The following is a 27,015-nucleotide window of genomic DNA, read 5'->3' on the forward strand; positions in this document are numbered from 1 at the left end:
TAGTGAATAAATGGGTGAATGAGTAAAGTACTACTTTATAAATACTCTAGAAAATGGAGGTAGAAAAGTAAAGGTATAAGACATGTATCTTGCAACAAACAGACATTTATATACATACTATAGTCTATTCAGAAAAATGAGTAAGATTTTAAATGCATATGGTATATGTTTAATAGAAATCTAATGCTTTTCTGTCATTTTAAAATACTGTGAAAACTGGGACCAATCATCATTATTACCCTGTAACAATGCTAGGCTTTGGAAGTTAATATATTGAACAAATATTTGTTGAGTATCTGTTAGGCACCAAGAAGTGTGCTAGGCTCTGAGTACACAGTGCTGGATAAAACAGACATGATTCCCACCTGTGTGGAACTTAATTGTAGTAAAGTTCAATGGCAGATGCCTCGCAATTTCGATATTAATTACGACATATAATAATGACAGTGACTGCTTCCCTTTAATGACTGCTTAACATGTGCTATGCTCTACACTAAACACTTTACCTACTTTATTTTACTTAATACATATTCCAGAAATATCAATGGAAGTGACTGATGTCATTTTTTGACGTTTTTAATATATACGGAATCTGAATCTTAAGGAAATTGAATCCATTTGTGCTATATCAGGTGTGTCCGAAGCAAGTGACAGGTGTGGGACGGTCTTCCTACTCCTCACCCGGTGATCTCTTGCTATACCACACTGCCTCTTTCCAAGGGAACTGTGCCCCTGGTTAAGGAGATTCTAGAACAATTTTGGTAGTGATTCCTTAAAAAAAATGATTTCCTATAAATATCGGTGACAGATAATGGATGTGACAAAGACAGTTTTCCAAGACAGATGCTCATTGTGGCACTGTGTACCTCTGTTTGAACAGTCAAGTAAATGTTTGCTGACACCAGTGTGTGTCTTCATGTTCTGTAGTGCTTTCAACTTCATTTCTGCACTTGTTTCTAACAGACAAAGATCGGATCAGGAAAGTTGATGGGGCCCAAAGGAGTTTCTGTGGACCGCAACGGGCACATCATCGTGGTGGATAACAAGGCGTGCTGCGTGTTTATCTTCCAGCCAAACGGGAAAATAGTCACCAGGTTTGGTAGCCGAGGAAATGGGGACAGGCAGTTTGCAGGTACACTCGATGGTAATATGTAAACCCCCTTTTTTATGCCTCTTCTGCTCACATTTGCATGATGTTGGAGCATGTTGAAGACGCCTCATCCCCAGTGATTTTGCTGGCTTTGGGAAAGATACTGGGGATGGAATCTAAGCAAAAGCATGCTTAGATCCTGCTCAATGACTCCGCCCACAGTAAGTTCAACTGCAGCCCGTGTGTGGCTTTTATTGGTGGCAGTTTACAACTCAGAAGTCTAACCTTCGAATATTAACATTAAATAAAATATAAGCTTAATAAAATATTTTTTAAATAAAAATGTTTGAGGAACCATGGAGAACCTCCTGGTTCCACCTAGCTGTAGCTTTATTTAAAGAGCTTCTGAATGAGAATATTTTTCAACTGTCTAGGTGATTATAAGAGGGCAGGAGTTTAGAATATTTGCTAAGCACAGGAAAGGCGGTCTCTTTTCCTTCTTTGTCTGGTGTGCCACTTTGCAATCACTTCGTTTTTTACATCTGCAAGAAGAGGCTGAAAACAGTTGATTAATTTTCTTTTGGAAAGGATGCTTTTGGCAATTTGCGTTAATTTGCATAACCTTTCTTTATGCTTTGTCTCCAGTTCTGCCAGGTTCTGAATGTCACCCAAAATTATAAAGTGTGGGTTTCTGCTCTACTTGAAAAAAATGTTACATATTGGTGCTAAGAGTTACCATGTCTCTCCTCGGTGAGAGCTGAGGGTCCTATGTGACTCTCAGGGAAGCTGGCAGATGTGACTTTCAGATGGTGGTGTGGAGAATGACTCCTGATGCTTACTGATCATTCCACTCCATGAGGGCTGCTGGAACTCTTAGCTTGATCTGGAAGAAGGCAGAGTAGACAGTCACAAGTGTAGAACGCTATCGAATTCATGTTATCTGGAGCCAGAGGTCAGGCTGAATGACCTTTCAAGGACGGAGTTTACGATTCTTTGTTCTTTCTTAAATAACTAAGTTAATGTATGAAGTTTCGTAACTACTGTGTTGTTGTAATCATTTTAGTTGTTACGGTCATCACATATTTTTTCCTGTCTTTATTTCAGGTCCCCATTTCGCAGCTGTAAATAGCAATAATGAGATTATTGTTACAGATTTCCATAATCATTCTGTCAAGGTACCATAAACACATCAATTGTTGTTAACTTTTAACTGCTTTTATTGAGGACTCAGTCTGGGAGAAAACATAACACTCACATATACACACAGGACCTAGGGCAGGGTAGCCGAAAAGAGTGGATTTTTGTTTCTCCTTAAAGATGTGGGTTTTAATTTGGACATACAGACTTTGGAGAGTCAGAAAACTGAACAAAGTATGGTGGCAATAAGTTTCTTAATCTGAAACTGGTGTAAATGGAGATAACTTGAAAATGAAATTCAAAAAAGCAATTGCTTGAACTTAGGCAGAACTTTCTGAAGCTTAACGTTTCGTGGCTATTCAGTAAATTAAAATGGATCACTTTTTTCAATTTTCTGCATTATAAGACCTTTCAAACAAAACTAGATATCAGAACTCTGCTACAGCAACAGATTTGGGGAGGGAAATAGCCCTGGCATGCATTCATGTAGTGTATTTCATACATCTTAGAATCCTTTCACACGCTTGGTGTTCCTGAGAAAACAACGCCCACCCCCTCTCCCAAATAGTGTAGTACATCTTTCTTACTAGGTAGAGGAGAGGAAAGACATTTGACCTTTATTATGAGCAAACCAAGAAATACTAAAGTGATTGAAAACCAATGTCTCACTTACCGAAAAGAGAAAATGTTTAATAACATTCTAGACCAAGCTTCTCAAAGTGTGATGTGTGTTCCATTGAAGGGGAGGCCAGGTGGTCCTGGGCAGTGCACTGGCAGACATTTTTCTTTTAAGAGTTATGTATATATTTTTAGAGTTACCTTCTGTTTACATCAAGTCATACTGGTTTGCACTTATAGAAGTGATATAAAGTTTTCCTTGTAAGAAAATTCATTTAAATTTTTTAAAATGAGGCGTTTCAAATGTGAGGGAGGATAAGAAAACAGCACAGGTGGTAGGCCAATGACTAAAGTTTGCACTTAAAGACAACCATTGAGCAACCAAACTTTAAAAACAATTTGCCATTGTTGACAGCTAGAATAGCTAGATGGGGATAGGACTTTAGCACCCTAAGGTACTCTCTGTTCACTGCTTCGTTTCCCCAGCTCTTCCTGGAAGAAGGTACTTTTAACCTGAGTAAATGGGAAGGCCTTGAGCTTTTGAGATGGGTGTCAAGTCCCTGTGCAAAGAGGAGAGCACAGTGCGCCATGGTGACGGGGCAGGATGAGGGGAAATGGTGCCCGCTGCTGCTTACTTGTAAGGCTGCTTCCTGCCATGTAGTCTCTCCAGAGTTGCTACCATAGTGGTGGGGCTCCATCCTCATCTCCCCCGCCTCCCTCAATGCCCAGCCTTGGTAAAAGGAAGAGGACAGTGGGAAAATCTTTGGAGGAGGAGAGAAACAGAGAGCAAAGAGGCAGCAGGGCCTGGGCTTGTGACGGTCCTCCCAGGGGGCTGTAACAGTCCTGTGTGATGAACATAACTATAAAAGGATAACTTGGCTATTATTACGCTTCCTGCCCTTCACTCTCTTTATAGAGGAATCCTTCATTTAACTGTAGAGCATTCAACGAGAAGAAAATGCATATAGATCTTCACAGTGTCAAAGGCCTGCAAAGCCTGGCATAGGTGCTGCCCACCCCCACCAGAAGACAGTGATGTTAATCAGGTTGCTCTTTTCTACTAAGCACACCTGTGGCCTCAGAGCCTTCCCCGTCCCAATGCCCCAGGCAGCTCTCTGAACCACCTAGTGTTGGTATGTGGGAGGGCTCCTGTTTACCAGCCCTGTCCGGTGCTGGAGGAGGAAATAAGACATATGTGAGTGACCAGAATGCAAGGCAGGAGCAATGAATGACTTTTCAAAAACAGGTACATATAAAGTTCTATAGGTATCCAGAAGAAAATACATGTCCATTGCTAAGATCATCAGGGAAGACTTCCAAGTGGAGGTGGTATTGAGGTGAGCAGAATTTTGAAATCAGAAAAGGATTATCGCCCGACTTATAAAAACTTGCCATAAAAATTTGTTATCGAAAAGCAAATCTATATCGGGGCTTCCCTGGTGGTGCAGTGGTTGAGAGTCCGCCTGCCGATGCAGGGGACGTGGGTTCGTGCCCCAGTCCGGGAGGATCCCACGTGCCGCGGAGCGGCTGGGCCCGTGAGCCATGGCCGCTGAGCCTGTGCGTCCAGAGCCTGTGCTCCGCAACGGGAGAGGCCACAACAGTGAGAGGCCAGCGTAGCGCAAAAAAAAAAAAAAAAGCAGCAAAGCTATAAAAAAGATTTCAGCTCATACTTCTGCCTCTTACTATGTTTTCATCTGAATAATTTATAAATAATGGAATGACATTTTTAGATGGGAAAAATAGAAAATATGTGAAATCATTATTAAGATTATGAAAACACTTTAAGTTTTCAGTAGTGTAGAGGCAGTTTAGTTATTTAAACTCAATTTTCCTCTTATTTAGAGGGAAAAAAAAACCCAGTCATTTTGTTTTTTCTCTTCTCTTTGACAGTTGTTGCCATATAGCTTTTATGGAATAGTTGGGCTTTTGTTTCCTGTATAACACAGGGCAGTTAACCAGAGTTCTAGTATTCAAGTCACTTCTCTGTTGGTAAATGTAAAAACCAGACCTATAGGTCAGGGCTAATGAGTGGGCTAGTTAGTTCTTCAGCTACCCCTTCACTTTATACCCTTTTCTCATTGCAGAACAGTTAAGACTAAATTTGGCCTTCTCCATTATTTCAAAATGAAGCAGAAGCACGTAAGCTGTTTGAATTATGCCAAGGGAAACATACTGACTCAGAAAGATAAACACAAACGAACAAAACAATTATTTGTCCAACTTCTTTTTTCATATTTATTTTGCATTGGAGTACAGTTGATTTACAACGTTGTGTTAGTTATCAGGTATACAACAAACTGGTTTGGTTATACATGTATGTATATATCTATCTATTCTTTTTCAGATTCTTTTCCCACTTAGGTTATTACAGAATATTGAGTAGAGTTCCCTCTGCTATTGAGTAGGTCCTTGTCGATTGTCTATTTTATTTATAGTAGTGTGTATATATTAATTCCAAACTCCTAATTTATCCCTCCCCCATACAACTTAATAAGGGAAAGATCAGAGAATAATCAGTCGTGTCCTCGCCAGCATACAAACACTCCTTTTGGTCTTTAAAACTAGAATGTTTATGTGAAGGAGATAAAAAGAGTCAGGAAAGATTTTAAATGATATTTTAGGAAAAGCTGGTTCCTGTCTCTGTCCTTTCCAAAGAACCAAAGAGGTAGCTTACTTACTTGGCAAGTATGTAATTAATTCAGGAAGTGGTCATGACTTTTTTTTACCTTAAAGAAAGTTTAGGCTTTAGAGATGGAAGTGTCTCACTTTCCCATCATAAGAAACTAAAAGAGGGACTTCCCTGGTGGTCCAGTGGTTAAGACTCCATGCTTCTGCTGCAGGGCATGTGGGTTCGATCCCCGGTCAGGGAACTAAGATCCCACATGCTGTGTGGTGCGGCGGAAAAAACCCCAAAAACCAAAAACAAAACGACAAAAAAAGAAACTAAAAGAAATAGCATCACTTTAATCTTTTATAACCACAGCGATGGCAATAGGAGAATCTCTAAAAGGTCCTGAGATCATCTTCAGATTAGATCTGTGCTCAGACATAGTGACCTCTCTCAGGTCCATATTTTAGGAACCTTACTCTCATGGGTGCCTTGTATGTAACACTTTCTGATTCGTTAATGAGTACTTCTACACATGTTGCATGATAATGGAAGCATAAAATAATTCCTGAAGACGTTTCAAAGTATCACCAGAATCATCGAGATAAAATCATGCTTACTATATAGTCTTATCATTAAACACATAATAAAATATTAATTCTCTCAAGATTAGTAATCTGAGTAATCTGCAGTTGATACATATACAGTAACACTCTATTAATAAGAATATTTAATTAACCACAACAGCCCAGTGCTTGACCATATCAGATATTAGAGAATTTGAGAGTCCTTAAGAGTTCTGTTTAGCCCCGACTTCTGTCAGCCTCCCTCTCTCATGGGCTCTATTCATCAAAGCCTTAGGGTCGTATAAACTCTCTATTCTAACTAAAATATATTCTGAGAAAATCTATTTTTAAAAGTCGTTTTCTTATTCCTCACCTGCTGCCATCACACACACATACACACACGCACTCACTCACTCGATGAATTTTCCTTATAAATGCGTGGTCCAGCCTACCACCCTTTCTTGTTATGTTGACTTAGTAAAATGGTAGTAAATTCTGAGTATCTGGCTTAACAAAAAGCTCTTACTTTCTGATTCAACTTTGAGTGATCATCCATCCTGTTAGAAATACAATGCCTGTCCTTAAAATTAGCTGTTTATTTAAACGCAGAAAGAATAATGTTGGAAATTACAGCTCTACTTACTCGTATTAGCTTATGTTTGTATATATTTTATAATTTATAACAAAAGCCTTTTCACATAGTAATATAACCAGATATAAGCTAGAAAAAGAAGTGGTTAACAAATGCTAAATCAGATTTAGACAGTAAATTGGAGAACCACAAGTGAATGGAGGTCTAGCTTGTAGACTTCCCCCTCTTTTTTAAGAATGTCTTAAATAACCTGCTTAGATATTTTTAAAAGCCATAATGTTTGCTTAACTATTTTAATTTAAAATAAAATAATCTTAAAATATTTCATACAGGTGTTTAATCAGGAAGGAGAATTCATGTTGAAGTTTGGCTCAAATGGAGAAGGAAATGGGCAGTTTAATGCTCCAACGGGTGTAGCAGTGGATTCAAATGGAAACATCATTGTAGCAGACTGGGGAAACAGCAGGATCCAGGTAGATTAAAATACGGATTTATTTGTTTACAGTGATTGGTGTTTGTTGAAAGTGGAGAATCATCTGTACCCCAGACTGGAACGTTTTCCATTTGTTCATTGATTAGGTAATTAGACTGCAAATAATCAAACTAAAGAAGGTGGAGTAGAAAAAAGTCCACATATTACCAGAGTGAAACCCTCTAATCAGGGATTCTTAGCGTGTATCCCACACACCCCAAAAGCGTTTGTAGCTAGAATTTAAGAGATCCACTGAACAAAACTATTACATCATTATTTTTACTAACTTCTAACTGAAAATTATAATTTCCTTTAATTATGAATATAGGCAATAATCACAGTACTTATAGTAATACCTATAACTTTGTCACCAAGAGAAATTACAGAAATTTTCGTATTACAATTGTAGACATCTCGAATTATCATTTATACTGATCACTACTTAAAAATTATAGTCATCATTAGACCTATCGTTGTTCCTTGTTATTTAATGTGTTAATTTAAAAAGCACCCATATTACTATGTCACAGTTCTGTAGCACTTTGATAACTCTATTTTAATATAATTGTTTTCCTTTATAATCCCATGTATTTTGTCTTATGCATTTAAAAACATTATTTTGCTAAATAACCCATGAGTCAAAGTGGAGTTCTCAGGGAAAGTTTAAAAATATATTGGAGTGAATGAAAATGCAAATATTGCATATCAGAGTTTGTGGAATGCAGCTAAAACATTGCCGAGAGGGAGTTCTTTTTCTCCAGCTCTATGGAGATGTAACTGACATAGAACATTGTATAAGTTTAAGGTATACAGCATGTTGATTTGATACACTTATATATTTCAAAATCACATCACATAATTACCATTTCTTTTTTTGTGGTAAGAACACTTAGATGTACTCTCTTAGCAACTTTCCAGTACATAACACAATATTATAACTGTAATCAGCGCCCTGCGCATTAGATCCCTAGGACGTATTCATCTTATAACTGGAAGTTTGTACGCTTTGACCAATTTCTCCCCTATCCCTACCCTCTGGTAACCACCATTCTACCTGCAAGGGAAACTAATAACACTAAATGCTAACATTAGAAAAGAGAATATGTCTCTAATCAAGAACCCAAGCTCCCACCTCAAGAAGCTAGGAGAAGAGCAAAAACTGAAAGCAAGCTGAAGGAAGGAAATAGTGAAGATAGTATCAGAAATCATTTACATTCAAGAGGAAATCAATGAAACAGTTATTCTTTGAAAAGATCAGTCAAGCTGACAAACCTCTAGCAAGACCGACAAAGAAAAAAAGACAGAAAATGCTAGTATCACTACAGACCCTGCAGTCATCAAAAGAATAGTAAGGAATTCTATGAACAACTCTACACGCATCAATTTGGCAACTTAGATGAAATGGACCAATTTCTCAAAAAGTACAAACGCCTCAACTCACCCAATATAAAGTAAATAATTTGAATAGCTCTACAGCTATTAAGGAAGTTTAGTTCATAATTTAAAAAGTCCCCCAAAGGAAATCTCCAGACTCAGAAAGTTTCACTGGAGACTTCTACCAAATATTTAAAGAAGAGCTAGCACCAGTTCAGTTTCTTCTAGAAAAGAGAAGACAGGGGAACACTTTACAATTCACTTTCCAACTCAGCTTCTGATACCATGATACCAAAATCAGACTAAGACAGTACAAAAATGAAAACTACAGACCATATTCCTCATGATTATAAATGAGGAATATTTTAATATTCCTTAAAATGTTAGGAAATAGAATTAAACAATATGTGAAAATCTTTCCACGGCCAAGTGGGGTTTTTTCCAAGAATGCAAGGCTGATTCAGTATTTAAAAATCAATGTAATAAAGGAAGAATATTTAAAAAATCAATGTAATCCACCCCATTAAAAGGCCAAGGAATAAAAATAATATCATATCAATTTATGCAGAAAAAAGCATTTGATAAGATTCAATACCTATTCATGATTTAAAAATCTCAGAAAACTAGGAACATACAGGAACTTTCTCAATTTGATAAAGAATGTCTATGAAAACCTACTGCTAACACCATACTTAATGGTGAAAGAATGAAAACTTTTCCTCTAAGATCAGGAGCAAGGCAAGGATGTTTGCTCTCACCATTCTTATTCAACATTAGTGCTGGAAGTTCCAACCAATAAAATAAGGAAAGAAATGGAAATAAGAAGATTACAAATTAGAAGGAAAGAAAGAAACTATCCCTATTTGGAGAGAACATGACTGTTTACATAAAAAATATCAAGGAATCTACAAAACAGTTCTTAGAACTAATAAGAGAGTTCAGCAAGGTCACAGGATATAAGATCAGCATACAAAACTCAATTGTATTTCTATATAGTAGCAAGGAACACGTGGAAACCAAAATTTTAAATACAATACCCCTTAAAATTGCTGAAAAAATGGAAATATCTAGATATAATAACAAAGCATGTCTAGTATGTGTATCTGAAAGCTCACATGCTAATGAAAAAAAGAAAAAAAGATCTAAATAAGTGGAGAGACATACTGTGTTCATGGATTGCAAGACTCAAGAAAGAAGTCTGTTCTCCCCAAATTGACATACAGGTTTAATACAGAATCCCAGCAGGAATTCTTGTAGATATAGACAAGATTATTTTAAAATGTATGTGGAAAAGTAAAGGGACTAGAATAGCTAAAACAATTTTGAAAAAGAAGAGAGAGGAATCCCTCTACCTGAGTTCATGACTTGTTATATAGCTATTCCATACCTGCAGTAATCAAGACTGTGTGGTATTAATGGAGGGATAGGCACATAGGTCAAGGGAACAGCATAGAGAATCCAGAAATAGACCCACATGTGTGCAGCCAGCTGACTTTTTGACAAAGGTACAGAAGCAATTTAATGGAGGAATGGTAACCTTTTCAACAAAAGGAGCTAGAACAATTAAGATCTCCATAAAGGAAAGAAAATGAACCTCATCTTATGTAAAAGTTAACTCAAAAAAGATCATAGATTTAAATGAAAAGTGTAAAACTATAAAACTTTTAGAAGATTCTAAGAGAAAATCTTTGGGACATATGGCTTGCTAAAGAATTTTTAGACATGGTACTGAGAGTATGATCCATAAAAAAACAAAATCAATAAACTGGACTTTATCAAAATTAAAAACTTTTGTTCAGTGAGAGACTCTGTTAAGAGGATAAAAAGATAAGCAACAAACTGGGAGAAAATATTTATAAACCACACTATCTGACAGAGGACTTATACCTGGAATATATAATGATTTTCAGAATTTGACATAATTAGAAAATGGGCAAAAGACATGAAGAGAAGTTTCACTGAAGAGGTTATAAACATGAAAAGATGTTCTATATCACTAGACATTAGGGAAGTGCAAGTTAAGACCATGATGAGATACTATTACACACTTATTAGAATAGCTAAAATTAAAAATATTGATGATACCAAATGCTGGTGAGCATGCAGAAAAACTAGATTTCTCATACATTGCTAGTGTGAATGTAAAATGACAGTCAGCCTTGAAAATAGTTTGGCAGGTTCTTAAAAAATTAAGCATACATTTACCATACAACTCAGTAATTGCACTCCTGGGTATTTATCCCAGAGAAATGAGAACTTATGTCCACAGAAAAACCTCTACATTGTTGTTCATAGAAACTTTATTTGTTATAGCCAAAAACTGAAAATAACCAAGATGTCTTTCAGAAGGTTAATGGCCAAACAAACTGGTATATCCACACTATGGAATAATACTCAGCAGTTAAAAGGAACAGAGTGATGATACCCTCAGCAACTTAGATGCATGTCAAGGGCATCATGTTGAGTGAAAAAAAGCCACTTTCAAAAGATCACATGCTGTATGATTCCATTTAGATAACATTCTCAAAATGACAGAATTATAGAGAAGGAAAACAGATAGTGGCTGGCAAGAGTTAGAGATGTTGGGAGAAGGGGAGTGGGTGTGACTATAAAGAGGCAGCATGAGGCAGATCTTTGTGAAGATGGAATAGTTCTGTATGTTGGTTGCAGTGGCTACATTAATCTATACTTGTGATAAAATGTACAACTATGTACACACATTCCGATGTCAGTTTGCTGGGTTTAATATTGTACTACAGGTATAGAAGATGTAACCATTGGGAGAAACGGGATGAGGGGTACGCAGAATCTCTCTGTACTATCTTTGCAACTTTCTTATGAATCTATAACTATTTCAAAATAAAAAGTGAACCAAAAAAAGTAACAATAATTAATTCAAATATGTTTCTATGGTTTAGGAATAATGGTATCTTGAATGGCATTTGGCATTTTGATGGGATATAAGTAATAATAAAACTGGTTACATTCTGGAAAAAAAACTATTAAAACACTATTTTGAGATGGGCTCTATAGTCTTTGTCAGACTACCAGAGGGGACCGTGACACAAAATTTTGATTTTCCTCTAAATTAAGAGCAAAGCTTTTCAGTCCTCACTGAAGAAAGACTTTTCTTTTCTCCCATGTCTCTTGTGTAGTCACCTGCATGTATCTAAACATGCATTTACAGACAGGGCAATTCATGCTCGCCTGTGTGGGTCTGTGCAGTGCACTTGGGACCACAGGGTGCTCTGGGTAAATCTAGGAGCATTCTGATGTTACTGTGAGGACAGCAGCTGAGCAGTTGAATCTGGTATAGGTATCCACTTCTCAGGAAAAGGGTTGGGACTTGAAATGTAACACTGTATGCTTTAATTTCTCTAGTATATTTATCTTGCTTAATTATCCCAGTGGACCTCTACATTTGGCAGAGGCGTCTATATCTGATGGGAAGCCAGAAGCAGACAGGGAACGAAGTTCACAAAGCAGTTCTGTATAGGACCACGTATGCTAAGCTGTTTATATTGTGGCCCTCATCACACCTGCCTTTTGAAACACCCTACGGGCCAACCAGAATGCTTGAAAGAAACCAGCCTGGGCCTGGGAAGGACGAGTGTTCCTCTTATTTCCTCATAGCAGAAGCTTACAGACCAAAAAAGACCACTTTCTATCTAAATGTACATGTTGAACCATTGACTTCGTATAACTTACTCTTTTCTGAAAAGGAAAAACGTAATTTCTATTTTCTCGTTGCACATTGTGACTCAGGACATTCTTCTGTGGTCTACTTGCTGATTTTTCTCTCTTATGATTGGGAATAAGCTTAGAGTGAGAGAAATAAGGATCTTTTATTCTTCAGGCAGCATCCAGGGCCATTCCCCTCACATGTGACCACTGTAAGAGTATAAGTGAGATCCTATGGCCAATGGCACATTCCTTGTCAGTGACTGTGGGGCATAGAGAGTGAGGGGAGGGAGAGCAAGGTAAGTGGAGGGAGGGGTTTTCTGTGATAGTGACCTGAACAAACCTGGGGGGTTGCACACATGCTTCTATATTAAAAACATTAGCATCAAAGGTTTTCTAACCACTATTTCATCGTATTACTGTAACTTTTCCTGTTACACTCTGACTTTATATTTACAGGTTTTTGATGGAAGTGGATCGTTTTTGTCCTACATTAACACATCTGCTGACCCACTCTATGGCCCCCAAGGCCTGGCCCTAACTTCAGACGGCCACGTGGTGGTTGCAGACTCTGGAAACCACTGTTTCAAGGTGTATCGGTACTTACAGTAACAGTGGGCAACTGGACACCCCCTTACAAAGATCTTACACATAAACTGGAATGGATTTCTGAATGCAGGACCAGATTATACTAGACTTTTCATGCTAGAAGGAATCATCGGTGAACTTTCCAAGGTTATTTCTGAATGTAATGATTTCCTTAAAAACTGCATATCTGATTTCCATAATCCACATTTAGGGTTGAAAAAAAAAGAAATCTCTTCTACTGGATCGATAAAAACTGCAGTTTTACACCTGTGAACTATGGCTTATAGGACAGGGATTTATGTAGTTAAACTAATTTTGCAAATCAAATAAGCATTAAAAAGCAACTAGAATATGTAAAGGTGTTTGTTAATCCTGTGAGTGGTAGCTTTTGCGCAGAGCTTCCAAAAACAAAACAAAAACAAAATCTGTTATAGTTACATACTTTATTTAACCTCGGTCACAAGACCCAGGGGATCTTCTAACCTCACTTTTACAGTAGGTATTACCCTTGTGACCTTTTTTTGGTTATCAGTAGCTACATATAAATTACTTTGGGAAAAACGGAAACTGTCTTGCAAAATCCTCCCAGCTGGGATTAGCAAGTGTCTTGAGTTTAGCACTTAAAAAAATCAATGCAAATTTCCCATCCTTTCTGAGTTAGAGCGAAGATCTTCTTCATGTGTTCTTTTCATCTCTCTCCTGCTCACCTTGTATCAAAAAACAAAGTTCATTTTCAGGGAATCCTGAAATTGCTAATACTTTGAAAAGCATATTACACCGGCCCCGTTAACTCCAGATTAATGCACTGGAATGTAATCAAGAAAAAGTCAGTCACATTTTCTGTGCCACGTTCTCACATGTGTCTCTCCTTTTCCACTTCACGAATGCGAAAGCTTTACCTCCTGCAAAATGTCAGCACATGTAGTAGGACACCAGTATCCTAGGACAGAGAGCCATAAGCAGCCCTTTGGAGGACTGATGGTGTCAACCAAAGGCATGTGATTGATCAATGGTTTCCTTTTAGAAACAAGTGTTACCAAAGTTGTGTTATCTCAAAAGCATTACAGGTAAGGGCATGTTATGGTTATTTATCATTGTCTAATGACTAGTAGAGGCATTAAAGGACTATATATACATGATTAGGGTAGGGTAGAATGTATCATATATAGATATATATAGCTGAATCTTTGGTGTATTGAAATAGGCAGCACTCTGAAAGACAGAAGCGTCTTCAGTACATTCCTTAACTGCACAGTTTAAAGCCGTCCTAGTAGAGCAAGCCCTAAAGCAGATGTAATTTTTGCCATTTTCCAGGAAGGCTTGTATCGGCTGACTTTTAGTCAGTAAATGGCCTTCTGTGATTTCAAAAACAAAACAGGAAACAGGTCAAAAGAAAAAAAAGTTCAACTTGAGTTACATTTAACTTTAAGTATAAATGCATTTTGAAAAATGTTAAGAATAATTTAGTCAATCTAATACTGTAAAATAAGATGTGGTCTATTTCCACTGTTTAATTTTCTCCTCAGTTCTACCAAACAGGATGTCATGTTTGGCATTTTCAATAAGGACTTTGGGACCTTTTTCACTGAAAGCACCTTAGAACTGTATTATAAGAAAACATTTCCCACATGTATAACCATATGAATGTGATGTTTCTTGCTTATTAATTTATAATTCAGCCATTCTCTTATATAGGACTTTTTTAAATTTAGAAGGGAAATCTTCCAATTATCTCTCAAATTTATTATGCCCAAATCAACCTCTGAAAAAAATTTTTTTCAGGAAGATTTACATTTAGGTTTAGTATTTTTTTAGTTAGGCAGAATTTTCAAAATATTTGAGACTGTCCGTGATAAAGTTAAATAAATCAATGACATTTTTAGAATGTTAAACTAAGACACTGTTTCCTAACGTCAGTGAAATAAGTCTTTGAATTTAAACATTCATATTTAATGAGCGCTTACTGGGTGCCAGAGGCTATTCTAGGCACTGGGGATAAAGTAATGGATAAAACAGACAAAAATCCCTGCCGCCTTGGAGCTTACACGCTAGTGAGGGAATTTCATTTTACCGTTTATTAACATTCTGCATAAAAGATAAGCTAGACCCTTGATAACTCCTGGAATGTTTAAAAGGAAACTTTTTAAATTGGTTAAATGAATTTCAGTTTATTTTCACAAGTAAAAATGGCTTCCTATGTAGATTCTGTCATAGGCCATTGATCTTAAGAGTAGTTTACTTAAAGAGGTTTCTTTGCACATTTAAATTATACTTGTGAATTTAGAAATTAACCAGCCATCATACCGTATGAGACTGGATATCTGGATAGTAGATTGAATACAAAGCTAATTTTTTTACATGTCAATATTGGAATAAAACTGGAATGAAAGAAGAGGTACTTTGATTCAGACCTGTTCCACTGTCTGTTACTAAAACACATGCTATGGGCACTCCAGGAAACACTATATTTTCCCCCAAATATGTGTAATCATATATGTTAAAGTATAGATAACATTTCAAATTTGGATACTTATGTGCATTTACTGTATTGGTAAGCATATTTTAGGGGGAAAAGTGCTGCTGATAAGATACGAATAGACAAGATTTAAATGAAACTTTGTCACATTCTTTGAAAAATGGTTTCTAGTAAACTGAGAAGGATAGTAAAATAAGTGACTTTTTTTCTGGGCTACCGTTATTGTTTGATTTCTCTTTGTCAAGTGTACAGAACCTGTCATACATTCACGATAAGTAGCACTGAAAAGTTAGCCATTCAGATTTCCCCTGGGCACTTATGGCAAAATGTTGCCAGTTAGAATGTAAAGGTAGGTGACAATGCATTCCCTCCTTGCTTATAGATATTAGTAACTGTATCTCTGACACAGACCTCCCCTGCTGGACACAGGGAGGTGGGTGGAGAGTCACTTCACCACCTAGAAACACATGAATAAAAAGCCTTTATGACTGTTAGCCATTAAAAAAAAAAAATGGTTCTTAGTATCTTGATCAAACTTTAATCTCTAGTAACTAAAGTCCCCAAGTTTCCTTCTTTTAATTTACTCTTTGACTAGATTTGAAGCAAATAAATACTAACAGGTCCATGCAACTAGAACACACTTGATTCTACTACTAAATATACAAGGTATGTCCTAACGGAGTTAACTGGAAAAGCAGTACGCTAGCAAGTGTCTATGGATCCTTAACACTGAAGGGTTCACATAAATGCTTTGGTAATACCTATTGAGTTAATTGGAGAAAATAGCAAATAAGCATCAGGTAATCTACAGATTACTTCAGATGGGAAAAATCTTTATGTACATTTGGACTCTATCTTATCCTCCCTATTCACCAGCTTCTGAAAAAGGAGGAATATTTTTAGTATAATTTAAAAATAAGACATTACCAGGTAGGATAAAATTGAAGTTATTTGCTGCAAACATTGTCTAATTTTGCTTAAAATCAAAAGTCGTAATACTGTTGCATTCTGTAAATGTTGCAGGGTTTTAAACTTTACAATTATTTTAATATTTTTGATAACTAGGAATCTAGCATTGCCATAAAGGAAACGAAGTGCCCATCAAAAATTTGGTATAAATAATTTTTTTGTTTTGTTTTAAATGACAGTAAGCTACAAATCATGATGTTAATCTTAAACTTTCTGAAGATGAATTGTGTGGCAGTGATTGTGTGGTCTGTTTGTGGAGAATGTATGAAAGCTATTAATATTCTAAAACAGATGAATAAATTGGCTATGTTGTTCCAATGAATGTACAGCACTTCCAATAACTTTTGAAAGCAACACAGCCTTAAACTCAATGTTTTTGCTTTATGACATAGGAATGTTCTGTCATGAACAGAGTGTATTCTTAGAATTCTTTATATCATTCTCAATTCTATAGCCTTTCAATCCTATGTATGAGTATGAGGGGTTTTCACTTGCTTTTTTTTCTTTTTAAATTTTGTACATTCCACCTTTATAGGTCTGTTTCATATGTTTTGTGTATAGAACACTAAGTCTTGCGCTCTCTGACATTGATACTGATATATTCTCATCATTTGTTCTTTTATGAATCAAAATGCTGACTGCCTATTTGAAGAAAAGAATGAACGCTGTGCATCAAAGTGTTTGTATGTTCATAGCTACCTACGTACCACAGTATTTTGGATGCTTTAGTCTACAATAAATCTTTAAATTAATTCTGTCTTGAAACATAGGAGAAACAAGATTCATGTGTATATCTTTACCATGCACAAAATCTCAAATCATCATAATAAAGTTTGTTTTCTCCATTTCCAGGGTGAATGTTTATTTATTTAAACATTTAAGCTATTTATTGTTCTCTTTCTTAGTGAAGGAATAAATGAAGGTATGTTCAAAAGAACATGTGGAAGATATCAATACCTCAACCAAACTGTTTATACTAGGGAGAAAAAGTTTAGTTAATGGGATTGTTTTCGTAATTTCTCTTTCTGATAATTTGTTGTTGATATACAGAAATGCAACACATTTCTATATATTCATTTTGTACCCTGCAAATTTTCTGAATTAATTTATTAGTTCTAATATTAATTAGTTCTAATAGATTTTGGTGGCATCTTGAGGATTTTCTATGTATAGTATCATGTCATCTGCAAACAGTGACAGTTTTAATTACTTCTTTCTAATTTGGATTCCTTTTATTCCTTTTTCTCCTCTGATTGCTGTGGCTAGGGCTTCCAGTACTATGTTGAATAAAAGTGATCAGCGTGGGCATCCTTGTCTTGTTCCTGATCTTAGAAGAAATGCTTTCAGCTTTTCATCGTGGAGTATACTGAGTATACTGTTAGCTGTGGGCTTATTACATATAGTCTTTAATATGTTGAGGTATATCCCCCATACCCACTTTGTTGAGAGTTTTTATCATAAATGGACGCTGAATTTTGTCATTGAAACATCCTTGCATCCCTGGGATAAATCCCACTTGATCCTGGTATATGATCCATTTAATGTACTGTTCAATTCAGTTTGAATTGAATATTTTGTTGAGGTTTTTTGCATCTATGTTCGTCAGTGACATTGGCCTGTAATTTTCTTTTTTTGTGATATCTTTGTCTGCTTTTGGTATCAGGGTGCTGCTGGCCTTGTAAAATGAGTTCAGAAGTGTACCTCCCTCTGCAATTTTTTGGAATAGTTTAAGAAGAATAGATGTTAACTCTTCTCTAAATGTCTGGTGGAATTCTCCTGTGAAGCCATCTGGTCCTGGTCTTGTAATGTTATAAACTTCCCTCTTAGAACTGCTTTTGTTGCATCCCGTAGATTTTGGATTGTTGTGTTTTCATTTTCATTTGTCTCTAGGTATTTTTAAATTTCTTTGATTTCTTCAGTGATCCGTTGGTCATTTAGTAGCATATTGTTTAGCCTCCACCTGTTTGTGTTTTTGCAGGTTTTTTCTTGTAGTTTCTAGTCTCATAGCATTGTGGTCAGAAAAGATGCTTGAGGGCTTCCCTGGTGGCGCAGTGGTTGAGAGTTCGCCTGCCGATGCAGGGGACACGGGTTCGTGCCCTGGTCCGGGAAGACCCCACATGCCGCAGAGCGGCTGGGCCCGTGAGCCATGGCCGCTGAGCCTGCACGTCTGGGGCCTGTGCTCCGCAATGGGAGAGGCCACAGCAGTGAGAGGCCCGCATACCATAAAAAAAAAAAAAAAAGATGCTTGATATGATTTCAGTATTCTTCAATTTACAGAGGCTTGTTTTATGGCCTAGCATGTCATCGGTCCTGGAGGATATTCCATGTGTATTTGAAAAGGAGATGTATTCTGTTGCTTTTGGATGGAATGTTCTATGTTTATCTATTAAGTCCATCTGGTCTAATGTGTTATTTAAGGTCAGTATTTCCTTATTTATTTTCTGTCTGGATGATCTGCCCATTGATGTAAGTGGGATATTAAAAGTCCCCTACTCTTATTTACTGTCAGTTTCTCCCTAATGTCTGTATGCTTTATGTATTTAGGTGGTCCTATGTTGGGTGCATATATATTTACAATTGTTATATCTTCTTCTTGGATTGATCTCTTGATCATTATGTAATCCTTCTTTGTCTCTTGTAACAGTCTTTGTTTTAAAGTCTATTTTATCTGGTACTATTAATGCAGCTCTGGCTTGCTTTTGATCTACATTTGCATGGAATACCTTTTTCCATGCCCTCACTTTCAATCTGTGTGTGTCTTTAGATCTGTAGTGAGTCTCTTGTGTGCAGCATATATACAGGTCTTGTTTTTGTATCCATTCAACTACTCTGTGTCTTTTTTTTTTTTAACTTATTTATTTTTGTTGCACCGGGTCTTAGTTGTGGCTTTGCAGGCTCCTTAGTTGCGGCTCCCTGGCTCCTTAGTTGTGGCATACGAACTCTTAGTTGCGGCATGCATGTGGGATCTAGTTCCCTGACCAGGGATTGAACCCGCATCCCCTGCATTGGAAGGCAGATTCTTAACACTGTGCCCCCAGGGAAGTCCCCACTCTATGTCTTTTTATTAGAACATTTAGTCCATTTACACTTAAAGTAATTGTTGACATGTATGTAAATTCTTATTGCCATTTTGTTAATTGGTTTGGGGATGTTTTTGTAGTTCTTTTTTGTTCCTTTCTTCTTCTTTTGTTCTCTTCCCTTAAGATTTTTTTTTTTTTTTTTTTTTGTGGTATGCGGGCCTTCCTCTGTTGTGGCCTCTCCCGTTGCGGAGCACAGGCTCCGGACGCGCAGGCTCAGCGGCCATGGCTCACGGGCCCAGCCGCTCCGCGGCATGTGGGATCTTCCCATACTGGGGCGCGAACCCGGTTCCCCTGCATCGGCAGGCGGACGCGCAACCACTGCGCCACCAGGGAAGCCCTTCCCTTAAGATTTGATGACTATACTTAGAGTTTGGATTCCTTTCTCTTTTGTGTGTGTGTATGTATAATAGATTTTTGGTTTGTGGTTACCATGAGGTTTATATATAGCAATCTATAAATAGATAGATAGATGATTATTTTAAGTTGCTGCTCTCTTAATTTCAAACACATTTTAACAACTCTACACTTTTACTCTCCTCCCCTCATGATTACTGTTTTTGACATCACATTTTACATCTGTTTGTTTCGTGTATCCCTTAACTGCGTAATGTGGATATAGATGATTTTACTGCTTTTGTCTTTGAACACTGCTAGCTTTGTATATGGTTGATTTACTACCTTTACTATATGTTTGTCTTTACCAATGAGCTTTTTCCTTTCATAATCTTCACATTTCTAGTTGTGGCCTTTTTTGCTTAGAGAAGTCTCTTTAACATTTCTTGTAAACCTTGTTTGGTGGTGCTGAACTCTTAGCTTTTGCTTGTGGGTAAAACTTTTGATTTCTGCATCAAATCTGAATTGAGAGCAGTGGCAGTTATTCTTGGTAGTAGGTTTTTCCATTTCATCACTTTAAATATATTGTGCCACTCCCTTCTGGCCTGCAGAGTTTCTGCTGAAAAGTCAGCTGATAGCCTTATGGGAATTCCCTTGTATGTAGCTTGTTGCTTTTCCCTTGTTGCTTTTAATATTCCCTCTTTATCTTTTCATTTTAATTACAAAGTGTCTTAGTGTGATCTTCTTTGGGTTGATCCTATTTGGGACTTTCTGTGCTTCCTGGACTTGGATGTCTGTTTCTTGTCCCAAGTTAGGGCATTTTTCAGCTATTATGTCTTCAAATATGTTCTCTGCCCCTTCCTCTCTTCTTCTGGGACCCCTATAATGTGAATGTTAGTACCCTTGATGTTGTCCCAGAAGTCTCTTAAACTGTCCTCATTTCCTTCCATTCTTTTTTTCTATTCATCTTTAGTGATATCCACTACTCTGTCTTCCATCTCACTGATCCATTCTTCTGTATCATTTGGTCTATTGTTAATTCCTTCTAATGCATTTTAAAATTTCAGTTATTGTATTCTTCATCTCTGTTTGGTTGTTCTGTATATTTTCTAACTCTTTGTTAAAAACTTCTAACTTCTCATTCTGTGCATCCATTCTTCCCTCCAGTTCTTTGATCATTAGCTATCATTAGCTTGAACTCTTTCTAGGGTAGATTGCCTATCTCCAGGGTTTTATCTTGTTGCTTCATTTGGAACATGGTCTTCTGTTGCCTCATTTTGCCTCACTTCCTTTTTTATTTCTATCTATCTGGTAGGTTGGTGACGTTTCCACACCTTGGAGAAGTGGCCTTTTCTTGAAGTCCTGTGCATCCCAGCAGCGCACTCCCCTCTGGTCACCAGAGCTAAAGGCTCTAGGGGTGCCCCCTACATGGGCTGCGTGGGTCCTTCTGTTGTGGTGGGCTGACTATTGTGGGTGGTCTGGTAGGTGTAGCTGGCCCTGGGTCAGTTGGTGGCCAGGCCCTGCCTTGTGTGAAGGCTGCCAGCCACTGGTTGATGGGGCTGGGTCATGAGGTGGCTGGCTTTGGAACCTTGGGGGGCCCTGGGGATAGCACTGCCTCACTGTTGGACAGAGTCGTGACCCAGGAGACTCTGGGGCTGGTGTTGGACCACTGGTGGGTGGGACCAGTTCTTGACACAACTAGCTGTGGGGTCTGGGGTATTTCAGAGCTTGTGTTGGCCTGCTGGTGGGCAGGGCTGGGCCCTGTCATGGCAGGCTGCATGGCTGTAGTTGTCCCAGGGCTGGTGTCCCTCCTCCGGTGGGTGTTGCTGGTCTGAAGGCTAGAGGAGGCTTACTGGTGGGTGGGTCCAGAGCCCAGCAGATTCTGAGGCTGTTGTCTGCCTACTGGTGGGCAGGGTTGGTCCTAGGGTTCTCTGGCTGCAGGGCCCTGGGGATCCCATGTCTAATGTCTGTATACTGGTGTGTAGTGCTGGGATCTGGGCCTTCTGGTGGGCAAGGCCATGTCCAGGGATGGCTCAGAGATTCTTTTTTTTCTTTTTTTTTTGAAAGATACTCAGTATTTACTATTGCCTTTGGGAAATACATTGACTTTTTTTTGTTTTTTAATGTTATTTTATTTATTTATTTTTGGCTGTGTTGGGTCTTCGTTGCTGTGCGCTGGCTTTCTCTAGTTGCGGCTAGTGGGGGCTACTCTTTGTTGTGGTGCACGGGCTTCTCATTGTGGTGGCTTCTCTTGTGGAGCATGGGCTCTAGGCACGCGGGCTTCAGTAGTTGTGGCACGTGGGCTCAGTAGTTGTGGCACACGGCTCAGTATTTGTGGCACACGGGCTCTCGAGTGCAGGCTCAGTAGCTGTGGCACATGGGCTTAGTTGCTCCGTGGCATGTGGGATCTTCCCAGACCAGGGCTCGAACCCGTGTCCCCTGCGTTGGCTGGCGGATTCTTAACCACTGTGCCACCAGGGAAGTCCCACTTAGGGATTCTTAAGATTGCCTATCTGCTGGTGTGTGGGGCTGTGTCCCTGCCAGTTAGTTGCTTGGCCTTTGTTGTCCCAGTACTGGTGCCTCCAGGCTGGTGGGTGGTGGCGGGGCTGGGTGTTGAGAATAATAAGCTAGAGGGAGGATTCCAAAATGGCGTTTGCCAGCACCATTGTCTTTGTGGTAGAACAGCCTCCCCCAAATGGCTGCCCCCAGTGTCTGTGTCTCCAGGGTGAACTCCAGCTGCCTCCTGCCTCTCCAGGAGGGTGTCTCCAAGATCAGCAGGTGGGTCTGACCCAGGCTTCTTTCAAATTACTGCTTCTTCCATGGGTCCTGGAGTGTGTGAGATTTTGTGTGCCCCCTTTGAGAGTGGAGTTTCTATTTCCCTCAGCCCTCTGGGTCCCTCAGAAGTAAACCCTGCTGGCCTTCGAGGCCAAATGCTCTGGGGGTTTTTGCAGGACCTCTGGGCTGGTAAGCCCAACCTGGGGCTTGAACCTCTCCTTTGGGAGAACCTCTGCAACTGTACCTATTCTCTCGTGTGTAGGTCACCCACCCAGGGGTAAGGGTCTTGACTGTATCGCAACTCTGGCCCTTCTACCTGTCTCACAGTTCCTTCTTTATATCTTTAGTTGTAGAAGAGCTTTTCTAGTAGGTTTCAGTCCTTTCATCGATAGTGGTTACTCCTTACTCCTTACTCCTTAGTTATGATTTTGGTGTGCCCTTGAGAAGAGGTGAACTCAGGGTCCTTCTGCTCCTTGTTGGGAACTCCCTCTCATCCTATGGTACCCCACAGGTCTTGAGGATAAGTAAGCTCTCAATCTTGAGTGGTGTATGGACTTGATGATTGTTTGTTTTCTTGAAAAGGACTCTTGTCCTCCTTAGCTGATTGTAAACAAGTCATTGGCTTACACATAGGCATACAACATTTTTCCTGACGTATTTATAACACTTTTGGGTTTTTCATTAAGTCTGTGATCTATATTTTGTGTGATGAAATAAACACTAAAAATTATCATAATTAGAATAGCCTTTGTTAAAAGTGGAGGGACACTACAGAAATTTCTTTGTTTTGTCTTTTTGAGGATTAAAATTCTATAACAGATGGAAAGTCTGAAAGAGGTGACAGTCTTGGAAGGAGAGTTGAGACAAAAATGAGAAAAAGACCAAACATGACACTGCTAACTAGTTAATGCGAACATTAGTATTATTGACACCTGATTCCATTCCTCACTTATTTTTTTCTTTTAACCAAGCAGGCACCATTGCCATCGTGGGCTCTTTGGAGGTTTTTAGAGTCAGATTGAGAGTGAGGCACTTGTGCCAGGTTATAGCGTATCTCAGATTGCTTTTTAAGAACTCGGTTCATGTAAAGCCGAAGGCACCCCTTTCCAGAGCAGACAAAGGGTTTAATTAAAGCTGCAGTTTGTTATTGCCTAGGTTAAGAGGCAGGAAGGGCAGGTGACATTCTATCCTCAGCCCGACCTTGCTGCCTCTTTTTTTGCTGTCATAGTCTTTGAACAAATGTCTGAGCACCTGTGGTATATACCCGGCTTTGGGCTATATGTAAGGGCTGTTAGGACGAATAATAAAGCCTGTAACCTCTAAGAGCTTACAGTATGGTTGATGAACCGGACCAGGTGATTACACCATGAGCTGCTTTTATATCCCTTCATTTGCAAATATTTACTGAATCTAGCGTCCTGCTCTAGCTACTAGGGAATAGCAGTAAACACCCTCCTCCCCCACAAAAAAGTCCCTGTCCTCATGGAGCTTTATTCTACTGGGATGAGACTTAAATGAATATATACAGGGCTGGCTACATAATTCATGATGAAAAGAATGAAAAAGGCATTTTCCTTCCTTCTGTGGTCTCTCTTTCAACCTGTGGTGGTGTTTATTTGCTACTTAATGTCACACTCCCTTGGGCATAGGGTTGTTTGCCCGGTGAGTGCAGACCCTCACATATACCTGAGGCCCCGCACCATGACTCAGACTCGCCCCGTGCCTGTGCCCAGCCCCCCGCCAGGAGTGGAGGGTGGCAGGGGTTGCTGAGTGGGACCAGGGATGCTGGCAGCTGTTAACTCACCCTGGGAGAAGGCAAAGAGGTGGTGTCAGGGGGGATCGCCAAGGCTTGCTGAAAGAGGGCAAGAGAGCATGAGTGGTCCAGGAAAGAACAAATAGTTCAATATCGCGAGGCCAGACAATGCTCAAGAAGAAATGATGAGAGATGAGGCAGGGTTACAAAAAAGAGTTACTGTGCCTGTTCTCAAGGAGTTTACATCCCAGATGGAAAGATTAAAAAAGCATCAGTACCTACGATACAGAGCAATTTAAGAGAAGAGCCATAAAAGAAGCGTCAATAAAGCATGATGGAAAATCCAAGTTATCACATAAGTGATGGGGACAGTCTGCTTTACGCATATTGTCCCAGCATAATTGTAAAGAGCAGTCTTTCTTTCTTTTTCTCAGGAGCGTCCCAGTTTGGATGAGAAATTATATTCTCACGCTACACCAGTGTTTCTCAGCCTTTTTCCCCATTATCATCCCCCTAAGGAGCTTTTTTAGACATCTTTTCCCTAATCACCCCTTGCCCCCACCCCATGACGCTTTAAGGCCGGAGGTATACTTCGTATCTGTTTATGTGCGACAGCCCTTTGGAGGCCCATAAACCATTGTACCACAAACCATCCAAGATTTTTTCATCCCCCAGGAACTAGTTTTGATATTGCCCCCATTGAGACTGATGCTCTACACAAATGACATAGTAGTATTGTCATTTCTAACTCAGGAGATGTGGTGTGACTGAGAGGTCAATAATGTTTACTATTTCTTCCTTGAAATTTTCTCCTCTTGGTTTTTCATTCTCCTACTTCTTTTTCTACCCTGTAGACTTTTCTCTGTCTCTTTCAAATGATGTTAATTTCTTTTCCTACTTCCTTAATAAAGAAGGCTCTCCTATAGGTCCTGCTTTTCAGAATTTCAAGGAAGGGGCGTGAGAAGATTGTCTTCAGTTTGGGGTGCATTCCTGAAAATTCAGGGGAAACACAGGCCGTAGAACATGTCTCTTCTCCTTGATGGTGGTCATTCTGAGTTTGATATTCCAAGACTGGGGTGCACACCAGAAATCTCAGAGAATGGAAATATTGGCTCAGTGACATTTGGGATACAGTTGCAACCGCACTGACCAACCCTCTCTATGTGCGCTTAGCACTCATCGTTCGCAAGAGAAGATCCAGTGGGGTCAATTTATCACTGACCAGCGCCACTTTGGACACCTCAGAGGCAAGTGGCCTGCCTTATGTTCATGCTACACATGTAGCCTTTGGCTTGAGCACCTAGCCCTGGTCTAGACAGGCATGGCCCAGCTGGCAGAGAGTTCATTGGATGGATGTGGCAAGAACCACAGCTCTAAGCAGAAAGAATGCTGGGGGTTTAGAAACTCAGAAAGCAACCAAGGGCCTGGGAGGCACCTGGAGCTTCAGAACATCCTCTCCAGTGAAGTTCTGTCATCAGGTCTTGTCTCTCCTGTGTTCTCTCGAGATTTCCACAAACTTCCGTTCTCTTGGGCAAAAAAAGATGGGTTTGTAAAGATTTTTAAATGCCCAAACTGAGAAGGGCACACATCTTTAGTGGCTTTTCCTCTCTCCTGTCTCATCTTCGCTGCTTCCTCACTCCCACATAAACTATAGGCATTCATCAGAGATATTGCAATAAAGTACGATATTGCAATAAAGTACGATATTGCAATAAAGTCACATGAATTTTTTGGTTCTCCCGTGCCCATAAAAGTTATGTTTACACTATAGTGTAGCCTATTATTATACGATAGAATTATGTCTAAAAAATGTACATACCTTAATTTAAAAGTACTTTATTGCTAAAAAATGCTAACCATCATCTGAGCCTTCAGCAAGTTGTAATCTTGTTGCTGGCGGAGGGTCTTGCCTCCATGCTGGTGGCTGCTGACTGATTAGGGTGGTGGTCACTGAAGGCTGGGGCTGCTGTGGCCATTTCTTAAAATCAGACAGCGAAGTCTGCCGCATCGATTGACTCTTTCTTTCATGGACGATTTCTCTGCAGCATGTGGTGCTGTTTGATAGCATTTTACCCACATAGAACTTCTCTCAACATTGGAGTCAGTCCTCTCACACCCTGCTGCTGCTTCATCAACTGAGTTTATGTAATATTCCAAATCCTTTGTTGTCATTTGAACAGTGTTCACAGCATCTTCACCAGGAGTAGATTCCATCTCAGGAAACCACTTTCTTTGCTCATCCATAAGAAGCAATTACTCATTTTTGTTCAAATTTTATCTTGAGATTGCAGCAATTTGTTCACATCTTCAGGTTCCACATCAAACTCTAGTTCTCTTGCTATTTCCACCACATCTGTAGTTACTTCCTCCGTTGAAGTCTTGAACCCCTCAAAGTCATACAAGGGAGTTGGAATCAACCTCTCTCAAACTCCTGTTAATGTTGATTTTTTTTTTAACATCTTTACTGGAGTATAATTGCTTTACAATGGTGTGTTAGTTTCTGCTTTATAACAAAGTGAATCAGTTATACATATGTTCCCATATCCCCTCCCTCTTGCGTCTCCCTCCCACCCTCCCTATCCCACCCCTCTAGGTGGTCACAAACCACCGAGCTGATCTCCCTGTGCCATGCGGCTGCTTCCCACTAGCTATCCACCCTACGTTTGGTAGTGTATATATGTCCATGCCACTCTCTCACTTTGTCACAGCTTACCATTCCCCCACCACGTATCCTCAAGTCCATGCTCTAGTAGGTCTGCATCTTTATTTCCGTCTTGCCCCTAGGTTCTTCAGGACTTTTTTTTTTTTTTTTTAGATTCCATATATATGTGTTAGCATAAGGTATTTGTTTTTCTCTTTCTGACTTACTTCACTCTGTATGACAGACTCCAGGTCCATCCACC

General features: G+C 39.1%; 1 protein-coding gene across 4 annotated transcripts in view; it reads left to right on the forward strand.

Moving 5' to 3' along the window:
- The window catches only part of TRIM2 (tripartite motif containing 2), a 168,403-nt gene that overhangs the window by 40,118 nt on the left and 101,270 nt on the right, over positions 1 to 27,015 (forward strand). For 2 of the 4 annotated variants that reach the window (XM_055085940.1, XM_028491794.1), the window contains 4 exons: positions 964 to 1,132; positions 2,195 to 2,265; positions 6,944 to 7,084; positions 12,598 to 17,016. In XM_055085940.1, coding sequence (XP_054941915.1) covers positions 964 to 1,132; positions 2,195 to 2,265; positions 6,944 to 7,084; positions 12,598 to 12,750 — 534 coding nt within the window. In that variant the 3' untranslated portion in view covers positions 12,751 to 17,016. Of the gene's footprint in view, positions 1 to 963; positions 1,133 to 2,194; positions 2,266 to 6,943; positions 7,085 to 12,597; positions 17,017 to 27,015 lie in introns of those variants that run through there. The other 2 variants (XM_028491795.2, XM_028491793.2) reach the window with 1 other exon arrangement.

This window comes from Physeter macrocephalus, chromosome 7 (genome assembly GCF_002837175.3).
Source record: "Physeter macrocephalus isolate SW-GA chromosome 7, ASM283717v5, whole genome shotgun sequence".
Taxonomy (NCBI): domain Eukaryota; kingdom Metazoa; phylum Chordata; class Mammalia; order Artiodactyla; family Physeteridae; genus Physeter; species Physeter macrocephalus.